This window comes from Cricetulus griseus, chromosome 5 (genome assembly GCF_003668045.3).
Source record: "Cricetulus griseus strain 17A/GY chromosome 5, alternate assembly CriGri-PICRH-1.0, whole genome shotgun sequence".
Taxonomy (NCBI): Eukaryota; Metazoa; Chordata; class Mammalia; order Rodentia; family Cricetidae; genus Cricetulus; species Cricetulus griseus.
The window spans coordinates 49,252,977-49,278,595 of NC_048598.1; the positions used below are offsets into that span (position 1 = coordinate 49,252,977).

General features: G+C 36.5%; 1 protein-coding gene across 3 annotated transcripts in view; it reads right to left on the reverse strand.

The window, feature by feature from the left end:
• The window catches only part of Kcnt2 (potassium sodium-activated channel subfamily T member 2), a 339,295-nt gene that overhangs the window by 6,712 nt on the left and 306,964 nt on the right, over positions 1–25,619 (reverse strand). For 2 of the 3 annotated variants that reach the window (XM_027417432.2, XM_035445602.1), the window contains 4 exons: positions 18,757–18,858; positions 15,400–15,483; positions 14,177–14,305; positions 6,063–6,363 (listed from right to left, as the gene is read on the reverse strand). In XM_027417432.2, the coding sequence (XP_027273233.2) occupies positions 6,063–6,363; positions 14,177–14,305; positions 15,400–15,483; positions 18,757–18,858 (616 nt within the window). Of the gene's footprint in view, positions 1–6,062; positions 6,364–11,794; positions 11,816–14,176; positions 14,306–15,399; positions 15,484–18,756; positions 18,859–25,619 lie in introns of all 3 variants that reach the window. The other variant, XM_035445603.1, reaches the window with a different exon arrangement.

Sequence of the window (25,619 nt, forward strand, 5' to 3'; positions counted from 1 at the left end):
ACTCAGTGATTTCACAAGTTTTAAATCAAGGCACGGATGAGGTCACAGTCAGAATCAGCAATTCCAGGTTCTTTCATCCCTCCTCAATGACTAGTCCTCATGGAAGAGGAATGCCATCCTTTTGATTTAGGTTAAAAGTAGTTTTTGAGTTCAAAACCATCCTTTCAAGTCTGCCTTGCAATAGAGCTCAGTCTGACCCCCAGCTTGTCTGTCACACTTTGTCTGAAGGCCTGCAGTTATCTTTTTCTCTTTGTCATTTTGCATTTGAGAATTAATAAGCACCTTTTATGTTTATTGTGGACACACTTCAAAGTGACATTCACCAATCATTTTATTGGCCACACACTACTATTTAGTCCTTCTCTTTGTTATGCTTTCTTTATTTCTCAATTCTATAAGGGTCAAATTAGTAGGTAGGTCTGATGGATTATTAAAATCTTCCATAATTATCATTAACAATGCATGCATATATATGGTTGTGCCAATAACAGAATACAATACTTACTGGAAAATGGATTTGCTTTATATTCTGTTGCATGAAATCATAGAATCAAGATTCTATTTCCTACCATCAGAAATGTACTAAGACTCTTCTATGAATATACTGTGTGAATACAGCTAAATCTGACATTACAAAACTGAAAAATGCCATATAGTTAAAATTACTGCTGTTGAAATTGTTTCACACACAGTGGATAAAGACAGGCAGTTGAACAAATGTTGCTAAGAAAGACAGAGATGCACCCTCAGGACAATGACATTAGATTCACACCTTTCATTCTATATAAAGCTTAATTTGAAATGAACCAAATACTTTATTTTAAAGCATGAAATGTTGAAACTTCTGGAGGAAAACATAGGGGATCCACTTCAGGATGCCAGTGTGGAAAAGAGCTTCCTAATGGGCTTCAGTAGGATAGGAAATCAGTGAATAGACTGCATGAATTCCTTGGCACAGCCAAGGGAACTAAGAACAGGGCTAACACACAGCTCACAAATGAGAGAAAATTTTTGCCATGTACCTCAGACAAGGGACTATTAGCAAAAATTCACAAAGAGCTGAAAAATAAAACACAAGACCCCCAAAGCATCAACTAACAAATTTAATGAGTTGAAATGACAACTTTTAAAAAATGTAAAGGATTAATTATTTTTAATTTTCTTTTTTTAATTGTTGAGGCTATAATATAATTATGCCACTTTCCCTGTTTCTCACTCCCTTCAAGCCCTCCCAAATACAATGGCCTTTTTAAACTTTCAAATCTATTGACTCATTTTGTTTGTTATTCTGTATTGGGTATGTGTGTGTTCTTCAATATGTAAGTACAACCTGTCACTATGTTTTATATAACTTGTATGAATATAATTTCAGACCTGACCATTTGGTATTGGATAACCAATGGAGTACTCTTCTCTGTGGAAGACTATTTCTCCTTCTCTAATCATTCCGTAGTTGCTTGTAGTTCTTTGTACAGGATTGAGCTTCCTTATTAGTGTCTCTACTAGTGTTATTTAAGTAAACATTTGGGGAGACTTAAAATTGACATTTCTTGTGGACACAATTTCACAGCAACTTTTAGAAGTAGTGTTACAGATGTATAAGATGCAAAACATTACAAAAACTTACAACTGACCAGTAAGTATTTTTTTAAAGCATGCTCAACATTCCCAGTAATCAAGAAACTGGGAATTATGAGTAGAAGGTGAGTTAATAAAATTTAAGGGTATATGAAGAAGTCTAATGGAATAATTCTTTATATGCCAATTACAAATTTTAATTTTTTTTGAGACAAAGTTTCTCTGTGTAGCTTTGGCTTCCTGGAACTCACACATATCCTATAACGCCTGCTTCTGGATTGCTTGGATCAAAGACATGCACCACTGTCACCTCAAAAATGCATTTTAAAAATGAAAATGATCCATTTATTTTTTATTTTTTCTGTGCTTTGTTATTTTGACTGCATGTGTGTCTGTGTGAGGGTGTTGGATCCCTGCAACTAAAGTTACAGATAGTTGTGGGCTGCCATGTGGGTGTTGTGAATTGAACCTGGGTCCTCTGGAAGAGCAGTCAATGCTCTTAGCTACTGAACCATCTCTGTTCAATCTCTGTGAGATAATGTATTCTCTGTTGTCTATTTTCTATGATAATTACAAGCTTCAATCTATTGCAGGCAGAATATAAGGAGTTAACTTCAAATTTCATACATTTTTGAGTTTTGCTTTGTGTCTCAATATGTGGAAGTTTTATGGAAACTTCCATTGCTCACTTCGTTATTTGTACCAGAGACAATTACAATGAGATTAGTGGGTTTATTTTCCTTGGGGGGTTACATATTGTCTTAGTTTTTCATACTGTTTATATATTTCTGCTGTGACCAGTACATGTAGCATTAGGTTAATGATTGTTTTTTAATACGAGTTTCTGCACAGACACATATCTCCCCTTCATGTTGAATGGGAGTTTGTATCCATGTTTGCTCTTACCCTTCCTTGGCTGGGTTAGAGTCAGTTAGGAGATACTTGCAGCTCAGTCCTGTGATCACTCAGTGTTGATTCACTAGTGTGATAACTGACATAATTACAGTTTATCTATGAAAAGTAGAGCCTCTGGCCTTAGCAGTCAGTGCTCTGTACAAGTTAATAGAGATGGGGTATACTGTATGTTGGTAGAATTTGACCTCTGACCTAAGGGGCATACAGGTGCTCAGTAGCTGGTCTTGAGAAAATGGTGAATTGGGCATTGAAGGCCTGCATTATTGTGGTGTCTGACATAAGGAGTGGGTAGGCACTCCAGGCAAGTGGTAAGGTAGCAATATTTTGGGTTATTGTGGTAGCTGAGATGTGATCTCTGATTGGCGGAGCTGATGGTGACTCTTTAAGGAAACTGATATTTATGAATCTGGATGCCAGTTGATGTGGATGTAACATCTGATCTTGGGGATTAGCAGGCCATTGGGGTGCCTCATAGTCCAATGAAGTTAGGGCGCCAGCAAATGGTTAGGTGAAGCTAGTGCCAATGGAACACCCATGTGTCCCACAGAGTCCTTAGTTGGTGGGATCAGAGAATCCAGGGACAAAAAGATAAGGGAATTGAGAGAGTGGGTGTGTAGCTCAACTCCTCAGGACAGGACAGGTAAAGAATCTCAGTGTAGAGGTAGCAGGCCTTCCAAGAGAGTTCTGTAATCTAATACCTCAATTGTGTTGATTTACATAGGAAATAGAAATTTTTCTTTTACTTAGAGCCATGCATAACATATTTATATCTACTATACCTAAACAACTGTATCCACTGCTCATGCTACTCAACTGTGGATTACAAATCACTCGTTCTATTGATACAATTCTCTCAGTGGCACCAATGACAGAATACAAGAATTGTAGCATTGCATGTTTTTACACCAGTGAAGACATAACATGGGGGGGTGTAGGAAAGAGGGAAAAATAGACAGAATTCCTTCTGTTCTATAAAGATTATCATGTGCATAAAATCAACTAATTTTCTAAAAAATAGATTATGAGTAAGTCCTGAGTAAGATATTCTTACAGATCCCTGCCACCTTCTTAAGCAATGCCCATGCAGTCAGCTCATGCATTTCCATATTTCTGACAATCAAGAATGTGATATGCACTGGGCATTGGTGGCACATGCCTTTAATCCCAGCACTTGGGAGGCAGAGGCAGGTGGATGTCTGTGAGTTTGTGGAGTCATGTTTATGGATTAACAGGGGATTATAACATTCTTGAGACAGTTGAGATTCAGATGAAAAATTATTTCTCACTAAAAGAAAAAGTAACAGCAATACATAAAAGGTAAAAATAGAAAATCAATCTATTAGAAATCGAATCATCTCAAATGTCATTTAACTGGCAAGTAGCCATTAGGTATAATAGATATAAATATGTTATGTATGGCTCTAAGTAAAAGAAACTATGGCTTACATACAGTAAATTTCTGGAAGATCATTCTGAGTTTTTTATTTGTTAATATAACATGTTTAATGCATTTCTATTAAAATTACTGGACACAGATTATTCTTTATCACAATTAAGGGAAATATAATTACAAATGTCAATTACATAAGGAACTCTCTGGAGCAAATTCATATGCAAGACTTTGAGCATGATAATCCACCTCTGAGAGGAAAATCATAAAATTTAAACAAGATACTAACATGATCACTTTGAAGGAATTGTCAGAAAATGCACACAGTTTCAGTATGAAACTACTCAGCAAATATATCTTACTATTGATGCTCAAAAAAGAAACGAACTTTCTTTTCAATTATAACTCAGTGATAAAAAGGTTTGATGAGTATTATCTCAATAATAAACAGAAAATGGGGATATATATGTCCATGTGCGTACTCATGAACACATATAAGTATACATAAACAGTGAAAACACCCCATTTACCATTGGCCAGTTGACTATTTTTAATTAGATGTATATTTCTTGAGAATATCATGCATGATGGTTGAATCTACATCATTCTTGACCCCTTGTGATGAGCAAAGGGGTCAAGACCAAGCTGGAGAAACCCACAGAAACAGCTGACCTGAACAAGGGGGAGCTCATGGACCCCAGACTGACAGCTGGGAAACCAGCAAAAGAAAAATCCAGGACCCCTGAAAGTGGGTGTCAGTTAGGAGGCCTGGGCAGTCTATGGAACCTCTGGTAGTGGATCAGTATTTATCCCTAGTGAAAGGACTTTGGGAGCTCATTCCCCAAGGAGGGATACTCTCTCAGCCTAGACACTTGGGAGAGGGGGTAGGCCCTGTTCCAAATGATGCAACAGACTTTGATGATCCTCCATGGATCTAATTTGTGAGCACAAATGGGATGGGATAGGATAGGGTGGGGGAAGGGGAGAAGGGAAAGAAGAGGGAACTGGGATTGACATGTAAAACAAGATTGTTTCTAGTGTAAAAAAATAAAAAATATAGCAACTAAGAATTATTTAGAAAACTTATGCAATGTCAACTAAAACTAAAACACTATTTCTGCTTCAAAACTAAACTTTCAAGGCCTAAGCAAAGAACAACTGAGAAAAGCAGGGTCTGGAGAGGTGAACTTGCTCAGGGAAGAGCCAACTGTCTGTGCAGAGCCAATGGTCAGCCCAGGAAACATAGTACAAGTAACATAGTATGAACTGAGCTGGTTATATTTAGGAACACACACACACACACACACACACACACACACACACACACACACACACACACACACACACACAAATGCAATAACAATTAATGGAAGAAGATGCCATGAATTTGAAGGAAAGCAGGGGGGATTATATGGGAAGGTTTGGAAGGAGGAAAGGGTAAGGTGAAATGTCATAATTAGATTAGAATCTCAAAAAAATAGAAAATAAAGATTTTGAAATTTTGGTTAAGAAACTAAACACAATTTTTAAGTTCATTATAGTTCTCCAATGGCTATTATACTTAGTTGTAGGGAGAAATCCTGATTATAGGTACTGCTGACCATGCCTGCTTGGGCCTGGTCACAGGTACTGCTGACCGTGCCCATTTGGGAGCAGTCAGCAGTACCTCTAATTAGTATTTCTCCCTACACTTAGTTACTTGGAATACCTCAAATTCATTTTGTCTCAAGCCCCAGAATTTAGATGGGTGTGATGTTTGTGGTGTGTGTGTGTGTGTGTGTGTGTGTGTGTGTGTGTGTGTGTGTGTGTGTGTTAGAAAGAGAGAGAAAAATTGCAGCTAGATAGACTTAGAAGTCTCAGTCATGTGTAAGCAAATCCAAAAGTTTCATTGCTTAGTTTTTATAGCTCTAAAGTGGAAACTAAATCTGCCTCAAATTTTCTGTTTAAATTAAAAATGGGATATTTCTGTAATAGGTTCAAACCGCCAATGTGATCTAAATAAATGCTTAACATTTTTAGCAGCATGTTTGTCATTTAAATGTTCCACAAAAGGTGAGCTTTTCATCAAAATGTGATGACACACATGCAAACAAAACTCCAGTCCTGTCCTACATCGCAGCCTGCTGTGTAACTACTAACAGCAAAAACCGACAGTATAGAGACATTTTAAGGAGCATACCGTAGCCCACAGTAGAAAGGCCCAGGTGTTTCATTCTATTTTTCACAAGTTCAGCAAGCTCCTGTCTTTCAGACCTCCTGTAGAGGTTCAGTCGCTGCTGGGTTATTTTTTCTGCAGTTTTCCCAGAGTGCTTTGGGCCTTTTCTGCTCAGCCTTCGGGCCCACTGCATGCTCTTTCTCCGCAGCAAGGGGTGGTCTGACTGGTCGCTGGAGGTGGAGTTGCGGTGAATGCTGCGGTGGTGCCCTGGCTCTTTGGCATCTTTGGTGTCTTCCCACTCTTCTACACTGATGGATATTTGAGACTTTAAAGGAAATGGATATTGGTCATTAGATATTGAGGAAAAGCCATTGCCTAGAATTGAAATAACTCCTTTGCACGATCTTGGTGTAATTGTATATCTACATGTGAGAGTTTCCACGGGAAGAAGAAAATCAAGACATTGCATTCTGAGCAAGTTTTACTAGTCAATTTGCAGAAACGTTTCTGGAGCTTATTGTGAATCCGTTAAAACATCTGGATCTACCTAGTATTAGTCTTTTAAGAAAAGACAATGTCATTTGTGGTTATGTGTGACTTTTTCCCCTCTGTAACTGATTCCCAGCATACATACATTTGAAACAAACACACATATATTTTATAACTTCATTTAAGTACAGTCTGGGCAATAGACAGGTTACATCTTTCCATACAAGGTGGTCACATGAAATGTAAGCCTAGCTAAGGAGACTTTTACTGTATGGGGACATGCACACACTAGTTAATAGCTTCCTTAACTCTACGGGACTGCTGAACCCACGAATCTGCCATGGAGTTTTCCTCCAGGTCTGAAACCTTGTTTGCTTGCACTTTAGCTTCCAGAAGCACACACAGCTGTCTTCCAAAGTTATAGCAATCAAGTTACCAATTTAAGTCAGGATGTAGACCCAATACATCTTCTAAATAAAATATAAATATAAGTAATGAGACTCAGTGCGTGCCTTACCCACAACTGTAGCAATGTGCTAGGAAATGATCAGAGACCTCAGTTCAGCCAAAATACCAATAATTCATTCAGATTTCTATTGTAAAACAGCATATTATTAGGTTAACGTAAAATAGTTCATTTAAACTTCATATCTCCTGGTGAAAAGTTCATCAAAGAAATGTAGAAGCTGGATTTTATCTTACAGAACTTAAGCTGGAATCATTAAAGATTTTAAGTCATGGATACCTTTATAAATCTTAGCTCATTTTTTTTCCCACTGACTTAATATTACCACTAAAATCCCCTTCTGTGGAAGTAGATTACAAACTATTGGGAAATATCTATCATTAGTAAGGACTATCTACAGTTATTCAGTAATATTTGTAGTATGTCTTACATGAGCAATTGCTTGAAATTCTTCTGTGTAAAGCTTTCAGAGAAAACAGTCAAGGTGCTGGGCTCATATAAGATCACTTACAGTTTAGGTCTGGAAACCACACACTGATAAGTATTTAAGGGACAGGGGAGGATTTGATGCTATTTCAAGCAGATCTAAAATACTATTTGTCTTTGTGAATGTTTCTTCTTAGTCCCACGTCTCAGGTACTATGAAATACATGCATCTAAAGTATTGATTAAAGTGTATGTATATGTTACTGAAGCATTATTAAAATGGTCACATTTAGTGTTGTTCTGAAATCCCATATGAAGGGGATTTCATGATTTCTCATATACAATCATTTACATTGCAAGGCATTTTTCTTGTAAATCTATCCACGAGCAAACATCCCTTTATAAACATTACATTATCTAGAAGAAGGAATTAGAATTATTGGGGGATTTTTTTTTTTCAGAAAACGAGGTTGAAACTTTGAGATTTCTTTGTACAAATTTGGATTTTTAAAATCTTTCTTTCTCCTTTGAGTATCATGTATGAAAAGCCTAGTTATGTTTTTATAGTGGGAGATAAACAAATTAGAGAGATGCTTCAGGATTTTTCTAGCTCAATATGAAAACCAACTACTTTAAAGAAAATGCTAATGTTAATATTCATCCTCTGCCCCTCAGAAACCTTTTAAAAATTCATCTAACACATTACCATTCAGAGAAAACATTATCACCTCTAACTTTGAACTAAAGCAATGACAATAATAGTGCATAAGAAATAAAATTTACCCACAGTGTGAATAGCATTGCTGATAGGCACCTGTTATTAAAGTACATGTCTACTGTGTGTATGTGTGAAAAGATATCTGTTTGTGAGTTAATTTCCTACTGTCTCTTCATTTGATGTTTATCACTTTATTCTGCTTTGGGTCAGCATCACCAGGCAAGATACAATTCAGCACAGGAAATGAAATGGTGGCTTCACTTTAGGGGCTTTTCCTGAACTGCTGGTTAGAGGGTTAGAATAATAGAAGGTTAAAAGCAAGGGTTCTGGGGTCACACTGGACTTGGTTTAAATTCCCAAAGACTAAACAAAGACAAGTGGATTCCAGGAGCTCCTTGGCAAGACAATCTAACTTAAATATTGAGTTTAAGGTTCAATGAAAGACTTTGTCACAAAAAGAAATGTAAGGAGAAGATGCAATTGAGGAAGACATGAAGACACAACCTCTGACATTTATATGAGTGTGTCTACACAAATAGACACACACACACACACACACACACACACACACACACACACACACACACACACACGGGAGTTGGATAGGATTGTGATGGTAGAGCATAAGATCCAATTTGGCTTTACCATCTCATGAGGTTTAGTAATTTAGAAAATTTTAGGGACTTAAATTTGGGGCTCAAGTTAGAGTTTTAATTGGAGACTCTCGAGTTGGCCAACAAGGCTTTACTTTAAAATGAATATAGCAAATACAGAAGAAAGCCAAACATGAGCTCTTGGAATCAGCTTCCTAAAGGGGAGGATGTTTCCATCCTCACTGCCTTGCTAAATGTGAAGGATATGTAGCATCTCACTCATCCTACATCCCTTGGCTATCAAAGCCTTTTGGGAGCAAACAAATAAACCATATGAATAACAGTGCCATCATTAAATGACATTAAACATGTATAACTGTTTCTTTCCATTCTTTACCAGTATGCTGCAGTAACAGACTACACTAAAAAAAAAAATCAAAATTTGGCAAAATTCAGAGGATCATCTTAACACCAGATGTCTTGGGTACTAAGGCTCATTTACACATTTTAGAGACTTGTATGCTGCTGTCTGTGGCCAGCAAACAATTTCCTTTTCATATGGTAAAACAACTATGGTAAAATATGGCAAATTTTTTACCATATTTCATATGGTAAATATTTTACCACATTTTATATGGTAAAATAACTGCTACTTTCTTGCTTCCTTGACACTGAAAATAAAAATTAAGGTCACATACTAGTCTTCCTATATTAAAGGAACAATACAAGACTCACGGCTGCACCAGTCCTCATCAAAGTTCAGATACTGTTAAAAGTAACCAAGACACAGTTCAGATTTCCAAAATACTCAACAATTGGATATGAGGCAAAGCATTCAAAAGAATTACCATCTTTGTACTAACTACAGGATACAAACCATAATGCTATATTTTGTAAAGTTAAATTCTGAATGAAGCAAGGCACATTTATTCACCAAAGATATAGGTTGAATAATAACAATTTGTCTCCACATTTGATGTCTGATTGCTGACACCTCTATCTCACTCCAAGGCAAGGATATGACGGGCCAAAGTGTCTTCTTTTAAAACTAGTGTGACATTCATGCTCATGGTATAAGAAACCTTACTCCAGGACTAGCCACTAACCACAATAAGGCCCAGGTCATTTGAGCTTTCTAAGCTCTTTCAAACCACTTTTGGGCATGTTTGGATTCCTACCTGCTCTATCCCCTCTCCTCAAAGTGTCATTCAACATTCCTAGCCCATGAGCAGTGTCCTCAGTCTGAACATCACAACAAAACTTGGGCGGGGGCATCTATGCCACCTTTGAGTTGGATCACTTTTCTCTCCCTTGCATTGTTCCCTGTTCAAACATTATCTTCAACTATTAGAAAAAAAATAAACCATGCTGCTGTACTCCTCCCATTCTCTTAGAAGCTTGCAAACTATGAATAAGCAAACATTTATATAGGCAGTATGGATAAGCTCCTAGCTAAGTACCTAAGGCAATGATACAGGCAACACAAACAAAACTGTGAGTGGGTGAGCTTGTGGAGAAACAGGTGGTGCAGATAAAATCATTCCATGTTCCAAAGGAAACTTAGGACTGGATTCAGGAAGAATATTGGGATTGCGTTTGCAACACACATTCATATTGATTTGTATAAGACAAAGATTATTTGCAACTAAGCACCTATTTATCAGGATTTTTACATACATTTTCATCATGTTTTATTTCTCCCCAAACTTCTCCTATATCTTCCCCATATCCCTACATAGCTAGTTTTATGTTCTGTATCTCTCTGTCTTTCTTTTTAAAAGTAAAAATAAAAACCACTATAGCATGAGGAGCAGTAAGTAGGAAGAAATGAAGCAAGAAATTAGGAATATGGGAATAAAAATAACAGCTTTTCATGAAAACCAAGGAAGAGATGCTTCTCATGTAAAAGAATGGATGTAAATGAATGGATGGTAGATGTTTTCAAAACATCTCATAAGTTTCTTTTTCCAATGTTTATAATCATGTTATCAATGAAGTTGACTCTTATGAGGGTGCTGAGGCAAAGTGAATTAAAGAAAGGTCACCAGTTTAAGGTGGTAGCATTGCTTGTGGGCAGACTTTTCAAGAAAGGGTGTTTAGCCTCCACTCACACAGTGAATCACTGGTGACCCCAAGAATTAAGTTTTTCAAATAATAACTTTTATTACACGGGAACTAAGATTGGAAAGTGTTTGTAGAAGGTACAAACATCTACCTGCCAAATGAATAAATTCTGGATATGTTATATAAGGCATGGTGAATGCAGTTAATATTAATATATGATGTACTTGAAATGCCCTGAAAGAGATTTAGGAGGAACTTTCTTTGTTCAGTATTATACATCTCATCAAGCAAAGCAGATCCTGAAATCTATCTGTCTAGACTCTGGCTTTTAGGTCTCCAACTACAGATACCCTTGAAGACAAGTGTTCTATAGACACTAGTTGAAGAGCTGCTTAATCTTTAGTCTTTAGAAAATAAAACTACTTTTAAGGATGCTCAAAACTAACATCTTTCTTTGTTATATACAAAATTATAAAATATTAATATAATTTAGAATTTAATTCTTCTAATGCCAAACTTCGGAAAGAGTAATTAGCTGATTAATATGCTTTTTTTTTCATTCCTGGTGTCTTTCCAAAGCTTCAGCTTGTATCTTAAGTTCAGCCTTTCAGCCCTAAATTTTTGAATAGATGCCTGCCAGTTACACATCACAGTCCTGTCAGTACAAAGTGTGAATTTAAGAAACTACAGAAAAAAGAGGTTTGTGACTGCTGGTAGCTATGATCATTAGTTTCTCAGTGTTTGCTATAGCATCATGCAACTGATATACTGAAATCATAAAAAGGGTCCAAAGTGAATTAATAAATGCAGTCCAAGGACAAATGTAACATTATTTTGCAATCTTTTGTGGGAAAATAAAAATATACTAACTTGAAAAGTATGTACGAGCTTTTCAGTAAGATACACTTTTGAAATGCAATTCTGAAGTTAGTTTTTCATAGTCAATTTCTTTACTACATCTATTACACACTGAGGAACGTGACAAACAGAAGATACTTACTTGTGATGCTATTTCTCGAGACTGACACAAAGGAGGGAAAAAGAAATACACAATGCAGTTTAGACAATGACTGAACAGTACATACGTGGAACATCAACAAGGACAAAATACAACACACATCCATGTTACACTTATAGTGCAATAATGTGCTTAGTTTTTTGTAAGGCATTTGATCAAAGTCAGGTAAGCTATGATTTTTTTAATGCCTACCAAAGATTCTTTATCCCCAGATTGTTTTTGTGACTAAGTCTAATAGATACTAAAATAAATGGCAGGAAGATAAGTGAACCACTCCATGAAAACGAGAATATTTTAAATAACCATTTACATTAAACATTTATATAAAAGAACAATCTGAACTAACATTCAGGAACATTATAATTAACTACAATCTGTGTAGATACACAAGACAGGGAGTAGTATTTATTCTATTAATATATTTTTATTGTTGATAAAGATGTTATTTTACGAAAGCTACAGTTTGTCTTACTTGATAATTGCTTGTATATGCATTTATAAATAACTTATCCTAGGGAAGTCTCCTGAAGATTCTCTGTTCTCGTAAAGGTTAAGACTGCATCAAATTCTATAGAAATCTACTTGTAATTACCATGACCAATTAAGAAATATTTGTATTACACTGAAAATTCATGTTCCACTTTTAAAGAATAAGTGAAATTGTAAGCCACAGGGCAACAGATGGTATTTGGGGCCAGGACTGCTGGATAGTGATTAGATCATGAAAAGTCTAGTGATCACAGAATGCCTTGCTCCTTTTGTGTTGAGAAGATAAATTTGCCAAGAATACCAAAGCAGACTCTCCCCAGACAATAAACCCACCAGTATAGATTCCCAGTACTTACAAATGTCAGAATCAATATTTCGTTTTTAAAAAAAGATGTTTTATTATGTTCATTATGTACATGGATATGTGTCTATGTGCAAGTATATACACAGGACTTCGTGACCCTCTTCTGGAAGAGCAGCATGTACTCTACTATGGAGCAATCTTTCGAGCCACTAAAGTTCCCATTTTTATAAGCTATTGAATGTATGGTATGCTACTATGGAAACCCTAGCAAACTAAGGAAATGTTAAATTACATATAAAAAGAGTTTGTTTTGTTTATTTACTGGGTAATCAAATAATACTGGTATCTATTCTAAAATCTGTAGCCGAATTTGCCAGTCTACTACATGTATTTAACTGTCTTGAATGCCTCTCCAGTTAGCAATTGTATGGAATATTTTTCTTTTAAAGTGCTCTTTCTAAAGTGAACCTATGAGTTTCTGTTCAAAGAAAAACTTAATTCAACTGTAGAGACGGTAACAGAGATGTATTTAATGTCTCAGAAACAACAATAACTTCACCAACAACATCTCATGAAACTTGGATAACATTATGATGGCCACAGTACACATCTATGTAAATTTATAATCATAACTAGATAAGAAAAGAAAACTCTATCCCATTAAATATATGCTGACTATACAACTCTTCTGTAAGGTGTATGAATTCTTTATTTAATCATACATCTTTTCAGTGATTACTTGGCCTGCTAAAATGAAAAACATTGATCAGAGATCTATGCATTGGGTGATTTCATATAAGAGGAAAAGATTCAGCTAGTCAAAATGTCTTTGTGATTTATCATACCTCTGGAGTTTGAAAATAAATGATTGAAGGATATAAATCAAATTTTATATTAAGAAATATTATATATGTAGAATAATATATTTATCAAAAATTTATGTCATAACATAATCTAATTTAAAGAGTTGGATTTTCCTAAGATTATAAAGATTACCTAGAATTACAAATGTGATAAAATCAAAATTCAGAAGATATAATCTCAGTTGCAGGTGGCCATCAAAATCTTTCTTTCCAAATTAACAGGCTATAGTTCCTAGTAAACATTACTTTCCTTTCTTAGAAAGTCGGGCTCTGTTCCTAGACATTTTTTTATGGATTTACATTAATTTTCAGTATAAAGAGAGAGAAACATGCATTTTGATGCTTTATGAATTTTTTGTTTGCTTCCTTGCAAATGCTAATATATGTAATCAAAAAATACATTGGAAACATAGGGGATTTGGAGGCTTTTTTCTATCTCAGAACCCTAGGGTGATGTAATCATTCTAATTCTTTAAAATATTCTCAGTGGCTAATCTTGGATCTAGAAAAGGAACTCAACATCCACAGATGCCGGAAAAGCCCCTACCCGACAATACCTGGTGAAATAGTTGAGATTTCAGCTACTGAAAATTTATAGAACTCCTTTTCACTTTCTATTGCATTTGTGTGAAATCGGTTTTCATGATTATGCATGACAATATTCATCAAAGCAAACAAGACTGCAAAGAGGCTTTCATAGTTTCAAACCTCGGATGTCGTTAGTTTCTGAGATTCTGTCCTGTAGATCCCAATAGGAACATCTCCAGTAGAAGAACACAACTTCTGGTAGAGTCTGGCATATGTCCTGATCCACAAGTCCTCTTCAGTGATTTTCATCTATAATGCATATGAATGAATCACACAATCAATGTTTAAGAATGAAAAACAGAGTGGTTATTTTCTGTTATTAAAAGCTGAATCAATACATATTTTGAAATCTCCAAGTAGTATTTCATAAAAGCTTGTTCACATATTAGTTTTATTCATTTTACTCCACCTCAGCCTATCCTGGAGTTCATTGAAAGCCAAGAAATGTTAAGTAGTCTGTCTGGGGCAATATGGCATTATATTGGTGCAATAAAAGTAGGCAACACAACACTGGCAATGACCTGGAAGATGGTTTGGAAACCTTAAAGATGATGTAATGACAAATTTGACACAGATACTTAGTAAACAGAGTTTTCTAAGGTAAAAATGTAAGGTGCAGAACTCTAGTAATGAAAGTCCTACTCTACATGTGGTAGAAGGAGCACAGGGCTACAGACAGGAAACCAGGGCTCTCACCCCCCAGTTGCTTGGACATTGAACCATCAGCAATCTATTGTATTCTACTCATTACACTCTTCTATAAAATAGAAGGTTTGAAGCAGGTTCAACGACACAAGCCTTTTCTCCCTGATATTGCAAAGGGTTGGAGTGGAGGATACTTGATTCCAGGAATATGAGGACAGTCCGAAGAAAACAACAAGATGCCATCTCAGAAAGAGAGAGGGGGAGGGAGAGAGGGAGGGAGGGAGAGAGAGAGAGAGAGAGAGAGAGAGAGAGAGAGAGAGAGAGAGAGAGAGAGACCAATGTGGCTGAATGTTAGAATCATTCAGCTCATGGACAGTGTAGTAACCAAGTCTTTGACAGGGGATCATCAAACTGTCAAATTGTCAGCATCAACAATGAGAACTTTTACTAGGTTTTATATAGAATGTTGTTTTCTTCTTTTTGCAATGATATTAATTAAAATGCTTTATCCACAAAAACAGCATATAATACATTTAAGGTCTCAGGATTTTTAATGAATTAGAAAACCTCAAATATAACACTTTCCACACACATGAGGAAATAAATGTGATTATAGACAAGTCACCAAAAGCACATGGCAGGTGGATCTCCAAACCTTCTATGAGAATTCTCTTCTCTTCCAGACATGATTAACTTACAGAACAAAGAAACCCCGATCCTGGTATGGTGTCCAGTCCCAATAGAAGTCTGGTGATAGAAATCATATAATCTTTCACAAATGACTGCAATATAAGCAAAATATGTAAACATTATGTATGTGAGGCACATAGAATAGTGAGGAGGGTGAACACATGAATATTTCTGAGAAGTTATTTCTATTACTTCTGCAATCTGGATAAAATGAGATAAAATACATCTCAACTTTTTAAATAGTCATTTATAGTTAAGCTGATTCTAAAGAAATGTATGAAATACTTGTTATTTAGAGATAATATGTATGCTGACATTGGGTTAGACATGATATGATTGAAAAACAAAACAAAACTCTCTAAACTGAAATATAATGGTGAAATTAGTAAATATTAAAGTAAACATTTTAAAATGTTTCAACCAGTCTTTTCTGTAAGATTAATCTTCCCAATGGTAAGACAACATTGATTTCTAGACTTCCCTTTACTATTTCTTATTACGTATATTCTTTCCCAAATGATACCATGTTAAATAGGATCTCTTTAAAAGGACAATCATTATATTTTCCTAAAATAACAGTGTTTATTACTTAGTTATAGGAAAATAAACTATACTATTACCAAGTGTGTACAGATAGCATCATCTGAAGCCATCCCTGATGAGGAGTAGGGATGCAGCTTGTCAAACATGCACAAGGCTTGGGGTCCAATTCCAGCATCAACAGAAGAAGAAAATCATTCCCAACAGTTCAGAAGTTATTATAACGAACCAAAGGTCCAGGAGAATAGAAATAATTTTCTATAATAGGCTATCTCTGAAGTCCTCTAGCTAAGTGTTTTACAAAACAAATAGTAAAATAAAATTATAAATTGTTGCTAGAATAATTTTAAGTGACATGGAATAAGCTTACTAAAATACAAATGAATCTAACCCAGAAAATAAGTTTTGCTATATTGTGGGGTGTTTCTCTCAATTATATACATACACATGCAGACAGATGCAGTACATATTGGATTTAAACATGAACTATAATGGTGATTCTGATATAATTCTAAACTTAAAATACTTTATTTTATTTTATCTATCTATCTATCTATCTATCTATCTATCTATCTATCTATCTATCTATCTATCCATCCGTGAGTATATGTATATGGGTGCATGTGGATTCTTTTCCTCTAAATGTAGGTATCTGAGATCCAACTCAGGTCTTCAGGTTTAGTTACAAGCACCTTATTAACTCTACTATAATGTCAGCCCTAATTCAAAACTTTCAAATTCTATTTGAACCTTTGGCAGAAGTTTCAACAAACAACTAACTTCCTTGTCTCTTGATAACACAAAACAAAAACCAAACCAAAGAGGGCTTAAAAACTGGTCTCCTCTTCCGAGGTTGTAACCTTCTATCAAAGGGACACAAGAGTGTCTGAAACTCTAGTTTCAGAATAGTAGCTGAGCACTTCTCCGTGATTGATACAAACTTTCAGCATGAAGATTGATTGGTATGTCTCAGCTGAAGCTGAGAGTTTACATCAATCAACCTGCAGCTCTTCAAACACACTTTAAAAAAAGAGAGAAAGAAAGGGAAAAAAAAAAAAAAACCTAGGTTGTAATTTTCACTTCAAGAGATAAGCACATACATATTTGGTGTGCTTGAGGTACTGGTTGTGCCTCCTGCATTAGCCAGATAAATTATCTGGAAACATTCATATAGATCATTAATACTGTTTCATTGTTTGCTGGGGCACCTCTCCAGACTAGCAGGCTGCTCCCCCACCTGTAAGCACACACAGGGGCAGGTAGCCCAGAGGTCAGCACAACATCTCCAGTTATCTATCATTGGAGTAGGTTAGTCAGGCAGGCAGTTGTAGCAACATCTCCAGTTATCTATCATTGGAGTAGGTTAGTCAGGCAGGCAGTTGTAGAGTAGTGCAGCAAATATATAATCAAAAGCAATGTGGACAAAATGCCATGAAGGTGCTTAGTTTCAAACTAATGGTATGAAATAAAAACTCTGAATATATTTTTTGCTAAGTGGAAATGCTTAGTGATTATATGAATAATGAGAGAACAGGAAACCTTACTACTATTATCTGTGGGCAGAAATAAACAAAAGCAGACTATGATATGTTTGTGTGAAATATATGGATTTTTGGAGAGCTTTGGATTACAATACAGTGCATAAATAGCAGGGTTACTTTGGTACTCAGGGACTAACTCAATGGCTCTGGGGTTGTAAAATGTTTCTTCCGTTTAAATAAAGTGAGCAAAAAATGATGAGATGCTTAAATGTCTTCAGTGTAGAATACTAGCAGCTTGCTGTTTTGTTTAAAATCTGAAAAAATACTATAAGCAAAGTTACTTTTGGCTTTTTGTTACTTTTTTTTAAATAAAGTGTTTCAGAGGCATGTTTGTGATAATAAAAAGTACATTAATAAATTTCACAATAAACTGATATCCAGGAACACCAAGAAATAATTTTCAAATACCATTTTATTTTGTTATTATTGTATTGTTATTATTAGAGGAAGGAACACGAGAGGGAGAAAGATAGAGCCTCAGTCAGACAGAACCAGAAAGACAGAGACAGAATTAGATAGAGAATCCACAAATGCACAGTGTCCTGTGGAAAACAGGACAACTTTTGGGAGTTAGCCTTTTGAATTCTCAGTTCTTGGGAAGAAACTCAGGTCTTCAGGCTTGTATAGTGTGTGTGTGTGTGTGTGTGTGTGTGTGTGTGTGTGTGTGTGTGTGTGTGCATTTTTACTTAATCTTTTTAAAATTACTTCTTTTATTTTTGAAATTATAAAATAATTACATTATTTACTCCACTTTCCTCCCATTAAACCTTCTGATACATCCCTCCTTACTTTCTTTCAAATTTATGGTTGTTATATGCATTATATGTATGTGTGTATAAATATATATTCCTAAATACAAACTGATCAGTCTGTATAATATTACTTATAAGTATGTTTTTAGGTCTGAGCACTTGACATCAGATAATATTTTCAAAATATATAATATACTATATATTTTGTTTTTTCGAGATACGGTTTCTCTATGTAGCCCTAGCTGTACTGGAACTAGCTCTTGTATGCAGGCTGGCCTAGAACTCACAGAGATCTGCCTGGCTCTGCCTCCAGAGTGCTGGGATTAAAGCCATGCACCACCACTGCATTGCTTAAAAAATTTTTTGAAAAAAATGTTTCATATCAGCATTTATGTGATTAAATAACAGGGAAGCATACTAAGCTATTTCAACTCAACCTTAAAAGTATAAAATATCACTATCACTTATTTTTCCTTAAAATCTAAGTGATATATAAAATAACCATTTTGAAGTAAGAAGAGACTCCACGTACCTGATACAGAAGTGTGTCCAACATGCTGATGCTGAACACTCGGCCTGCAGCGAAAGGCAGTCGAAACATAAAGGCCAGGTTAGAACCTCGTTCTCGCTCTTTCTGTTCAGAAGCAGAGGGAGAAGCTGTGAGCATCTATATTTTGCCCACTACTGAGTAACCAAATTTTCTCAGCAAAAAAAAAAAAATATTCTTATTCAATTGTTAATGGTTAATATGCACACCTTCTTTTGTTTGATTATTTTGTCATTTTGAGACAGGGTTTCTCCATAGCTTTGGAGGCTGTTTGCTGAAATAGTAGTAGACCAGGATGGCCTTGAACTCACAGAGATACGCCTGCCTTCCTCCTTCATGCTGGGATTAAGGGTGTGCACCACCACTTCCTGGTGCCTTACCTTCTTTTAAAATTGATTTTTCTGTGTGTCTTTGTCCATCTATGTACATATGTGTGCTTAAAAATGAAATTTTAAATACCCCTTTAATTTTCCTGATAAACTATAGCCGAATAACATAAACCCAGAGACAGATATTGGGGTTCAAGCTGAAGATCAGAAAAGCAAAGCAGCCAGCCACCAGAGAGTTCTCACCTCTACCAAGGCTGAGGTGATCCTGTCTTCAATGAGGCTGGAGACCAATTGCCTACTCTGAGACCCTTCTCCTGTCTTATATTCCTCTCTAGTGTTGGGATTAAAGGTGCGCACCACCACCTCCCAGGCTCTACGGCCAATTAGTGTGGCTGCTGGGATTTAAGGTGTGTGCCACCACTGCCTGGCCTTTATGGCTGGGGCTAGCTTTGCATTCTGATCTTCAGGCAAGCTTTAAAAAAATATATCACTAAAAACACTGGACCTATTGAAACATCACATAATTCAGAATGTTAACCTTTTCATGTGTAAGCACTCATTCCAGCTACAGTAAATGAGATAATTAATAAACAAAATAGTTGAATCAAATATAAGCAGTGACTGAAGTTACGCAATTTATCATGATACTTAGGTTTGCCTAAATCCTAACTGTCAAGTTTGTGGCATTACAGGGTCAAAATCTGAGAAACAAATTTCATCATATCACAAGAAGAGTTCTCACAAAAGGATCAGTGGCCTACAAATCAAAGTTCTTCTACTGTGCCAGCTTTGAGCAGACATGTGTGCCTTCACCATTCCCCTCAACAGTAGTAAGCATTGCAAACAGGTACTTTCTCATACTCCTCAAATGAGAGAGAGATGTCTAAGCTCTCCAGTCCATGGAACATTGGAGTAGCACCTCAAAGTGAAAAGGCATATCACAACTCAACATTTTAGTCTTACTTCTCCATCTGATCCTCATGATCTCTCTCATACACATACTTACAGGGAAGCTCCTTTCTATTTCCAAGGGAAAGTTTATGTACACCCAAGTATGCATGTACATTATGGTGCACATGAAAGCTGAGGCAGGGGAGTATAAACTTGAGACTATCCTGTTTTACAGAAGACCCTGCCTCGAAAAAAAACAAACCAGTATTATCTTCAGCCAAGGACAGACATGGAGAGCAAATGTTACATGTATTAACAACTGAACTAGGCACCATGAGACAGCAAGCTAACCTGTGATTACCATTCATTAACTTCAAAAACACTTTTCTTTGCTGCAAGCTTTCCTAGGGCAGACTGACACAGCTATGTGAGAAAGGAAACCACTTCTTGAAGAAACCAATGACCCCATTTTTAGCATAGCAAATTTCTGGGATCTCAAAGAGAAAGAACCCCTCATATTCTCTTTTTTAAAAATGAGTTGGGGGCTATTCTGAATGGCTATGATCACAGAGCAAATACAAAAATGTCCATAAAGGATCATGTATCTGGGGGATGTAAACTGCTGTGACCACTGTGGCAATGATTTTCAACAGAAATATGTTGAGATGCCCATCAACGGTTATGTGGATAAAGAACATAGTTACAGACCAGATTTCCTTCTGCTTCTTCACTGTATCAGTGAACAATTGACTCATGAACACCCTGCCAAAGAACAGCAACCTAACTAGTAAATCCTGGTCAAGATGACCAATTTATTAATGAAGCAATCTGCTGACTTCCTCTACAAAGCTTGTATATCTATCAAATTCCCAAAATCTATCACTAGTTCTTTTATTTCTCCAGCTAAATTCTACTGCTTTAGCACTAGATAGATCTTGAATCTGACATTTTCCAAATCTTTGTTACCACAACACAGCACCCACATGCTGCTAATTAATCCCTCCTTCCTGGAAGCTCAGAGTCTGTTTATATATCGAGTCCATTTACCCTATAATTAGACTTTTCTAGACTTGCCTGGGGAGTACAGAAACAGAAATTCTGTGAAAAAGAAAGAAGTTCCTTATTCGGAGAATCAGAAATATTTTGATCTTTAGAATGTTTCGTCTTGAAACTCCCACCAGCTTAGTGGGTCAATGAGGATACTGTGGATACTGTCAGGTATACCATGATATCTTCACACAGGTTAGTCCCGCTGAACCATTTTCTGACAGGCATACTTTTCTAAGCCCAAGGAACCTTACATAACTTTATTTAGAAAAATACGTGATACTGACTTTCACGAGGCTCTCTGGTTCAAACACATTATTTAAGATACTTTTCCAAATTTTTAGATTGGTGGAGATTTTCATCTGTTAAAAATGATGAATAGATAGTGCACTTTGGCATGGCTTAGTGATTGACAGAAACATATACCAGGGTTCAGGTAAAGTGATGCTCCTTAGTTATTATATGACCTTGAAGATAGTACTTATTGTCCCTGCTTGTGTTTCCTTACAGGTGAAATGAGATTGTGTTAGCATTCTTATCTCATTGTGATTGTACTAAAGAAAAAATCTAAGGATATTTTATATACAGAAATCACTTAGAAAACATTATATTCTACCATCATTAGTTCTTCTAATATGTGAAATAGTGCTTAGCCTTAAACACTTCATATCTTTCATCTGTAATATTGCTTCCTGTGACTTTACCGCCCTGGTTTGGTTGTTACTGTAACACAACTATTACTTTCCCACCTAGGGCTTTCTGTCACCTCTATGCAGGCCATCCCTAGTTACTCTTGAAAGTAACCTTCAACTCCTTGCATTGCACAACTGAAATCTGTAATTCCTTACTTCTGCTTTTGAAAGTTACTTTACTTATGTCTCCATGAGACTCTGTGTCCCATGACAGTACACACCATGCATTTGCTTCCTGCTACTGCCAATCATGTCAGAAACAGCATGTGGCCTACAGATGGGCAATGGAATTATTTGAGCAAATGAATTGTTCTGTTTAGTAGCTGCCTACATCAAAATTTTACTGAAGATATTAACACTTTTAACCTCATAATCTATAAGCAAGAAACTATGTTATGCCCAAGTCTCGAAGACCCCAAGAGACTACCAAGGAGACAGAGTGGGAGAGGGCATTGAGAGGAACATGTAAGGGGGTCCTAAAGGGGTTAGAGGGAGGAAAGTCAAAGGGCAAAGTAATCTAATCCTATTTTCATTAAAATGTTTAAGAAACAAATAAGGAAACCAAAACTACACTCTGAAATGGGGATATAACTCAAAAGGAGAGTACTTGCCTATCCAGCATAAAGGACTTCAGTTCTATCCCACACTAAGCAGGAAATGTTTTTCTAACAGAACTCTGTATTCAAAAGAAGCATCATTGATGATCTTCTGTTTTCTTGAAAAGCATTTTTCCAAAGCACTTAAAAGAATTATGCGACACTAAGTCATTGTTTAAAGATTAAAGGTGATTTAATGCATTTGCTCATACCTATCTTTCTATTAGATTTGCGATCATGTACACGTGCCTTTATTGGAATAAGAAATTTAATTCTGGCAGATATTTTGTTTGCTCTGTGGCCACTCGATACCATATGGAAGGAGATGACAAATTTTTGGATGTAATAGAACAGTGTGGGAGGAAAAGCAAATCAAGACTCATTGGAACAAATTACTGGCTACTATCTCCTCTCTTAAATACAATTCTTTGACATGCTTTCACTACCTCTCTAGACACTTGACAACAGATTCCCTAACTCTAGTAGCTTTTCAAAACATTTATCTATGCAACTTCTTTTAAAGTGTTTTCCCCAAAACATTCAAACTGGAACAATTAGCCTGACCTTTGGCATCACAATCTCATTCTAGATGGCTCTTTCCTCGTTCATTTCTTTACTCTGTCTGCTTTCAGTCACTTTTTTTACGAAGTTCAAGATACATATTTTTGATAAATTCTGTTATTCTGTCTCCATACAACCCCACCCCCTTTTTAAGCAATGTGCTTCTTTGATTGGAGAAACAGCTCAGCAAATAAAATCATCTTCCATGAAGGCTAACGACCCATGTCCAATCCCCAAGATCCCAATGGTGCAGGAAGAAAACTGACTACAAGTTGTCCTCTGATCTCCATTCTACATATGCGTATATATATATATATATATATATATATATATATATATGTGTGTGTGTGTGTGTGTGTGTGTGTGTGTGTGTGTGTGTGTAAATATAAATATATATATTCCAGTATATATAAAAATATCTTCATTCAAACAGTATTTCCTATGTAATAATACTACAAAATTGACATACATTAAAATAAATACCTCATCTATTTCACCAAATTCATTTTTTGCCCAGAATTCTGTTTTAATCATCATAATCAGGACGCCAGCCTTCGTTATCTCTTGTCTGAATAAATGAAACTATTCATAATACTTTTCATTTACTCCATAGTGCTCCATTGGACAAGTACAGAATATCAATTATATAAAATCATATATCTGATGGAGTCACTTCCTGCATATCCTTAGCCATGTTGCAGCTCTTTTTCCTCCATATACAAATTCCAAAACAGAGTGTGGGTCACCAATGCCCACTTCCACCTGTCTGTCCAGGGTGTCTGACTGGGACTTCTCAGTGAGAGCTATTGATGAGTTAAGTAGTTATCTGGTTAAAGCTGGAAAATTCATTTCTTGTAGCTGGGTCCCCCACACCATGGAGAATTCTCTCTTCTGACCAAACGCATTGCTTTCCACAGCCTCCCATGAATTTTCCATGTTGTCTACAATATCTTTGATGTTCCCTGAAGCTGAAAAACTTTCATAGGACTGATATTTTGATAAGTGTGTGTAGTTTGGCATTTATCATTTGCTGACTTTGTGGTATCAACTCTTTTAAGGGAAAATGAAGCTAGTCACAAAAACACCAAATAATCCATTTAAAAAGTGGGGACAGAACTAAATAGAGAATTCTCAATAGAGGAATCTAAAATGTCTGAAATACACTTAAGAAAGTGTTGAACATCCTTAGCCATCAGGGAAATGCAACTCAAAACAACTCTGAGAAACCATCATACACTGACCAGAATGGCAAAAATCAAAAACACCAATGACAATCTATGCTGGACAGGATGTGGAGAAAGAGGAATACTCCTCCATTGCTGGTGGGCGTGCAAAATCGTACAGCCACTTTGAAATCTGTATGGTGGTTTCTGAGGAAAATGGGAATCAGTCTACCTCAAGATCCAACAATTCTTCTCTTGGATGCACATTCATACAACAAGGACATATGTTCAACTATGTTCATAGCAGAGTTGATTGCATTAGTCAGAACCTGGAAGTGATGCCTCTCAACTAAGAATGGATGGAGAAAATGTGGTACATTTACACAATGGAATCTTGAAATTCGCAGGCAAATGGATGGAACTGGAAAAAAACATCCTTAGTGAGGTAACCCAATTACAGAAAGAGAAACAGAGTATTTACTCACTCATATATGGATATTAGACATTGAGCAAAGGACTACCAGCCTACAATCCATACCACCAGAGAAACTGGGAAACAAGGAGGACCCCAAGAGTAGAATGCATGGTTCCCCAAAGAACGGGAGGGGGATAAGAACCCTTGAGCAAACTGGGAGCACAGAGGGAGGAGAACAGGAGAGATCAGGAGAAATGAGACAGAGGAGGAATAAAAGAGGATAAGAAAGGAGATGCCTTGATAGAGGGAGCCAGTATAGTTTTGGAGAAAGGTCTGACACTGGGGAAATGTTCAGGGATCCACAGGGATGACCACAACTAAGAATCCAGGCAGTGGTGGAGGGGCTGCCTTTGATGCTCTTCCCCTATAATTAGATTGATGACTGCCTTGGTTGCCATTCCTAGAGCCTTCATCCAGTAGCTGATAGAAGCAGAAGCAGGCATTCACAGCTAAACATTGAGCCCTACTCCTGAATAGGAAGGAGGGATGAGCAAAGGAGTCAAGATGGTGCTGAAGAAACTCACAGAAAGAGAGAACCTGGTATAGTGAGAGCACAGAGATCCTAGCCGTAAAGCTGGGGAACCAGCATTGGACTGAAGTAACCCCTCTGAATGTGAGTGCCAGCTAGGAGGCCTGGGAAATCTATGGGACCTCTAACAGTGGAGCCAGTCTTTATCCCTACTGCACAAATGGACTTTGGGAGCCCATTCCCTATGGAGGGTTACTATTTCAACCCAGGTACACAAAGGCCTAGGCCCTCCCCCAAATGATGTGAAGGATTCTCATGATTCCCCATGGAAGGGCCTCACTATCCTTAGGGGGGGGTAGATTGGGGTATTGGTGGGGGCATGGGAGGATGGGAGGGTGAGGGAATGGGGGATTGATATGTAAAATAAGAGTGCTTCTAAAATAAAAATAAATAAAAATAATATATAGAGAAGTCCCATTTATACTACATGAATTTATCAAAGTTTACTAAGTTTTCAACACTTAAAATGAAACCTATTGCCTATTTATTGTGACAGTGTGACATCATAGGTCAGCAACTGGTCAAGATTATAAGCATTTGATCTCTTCCAGGTTTCTCTTTTCCT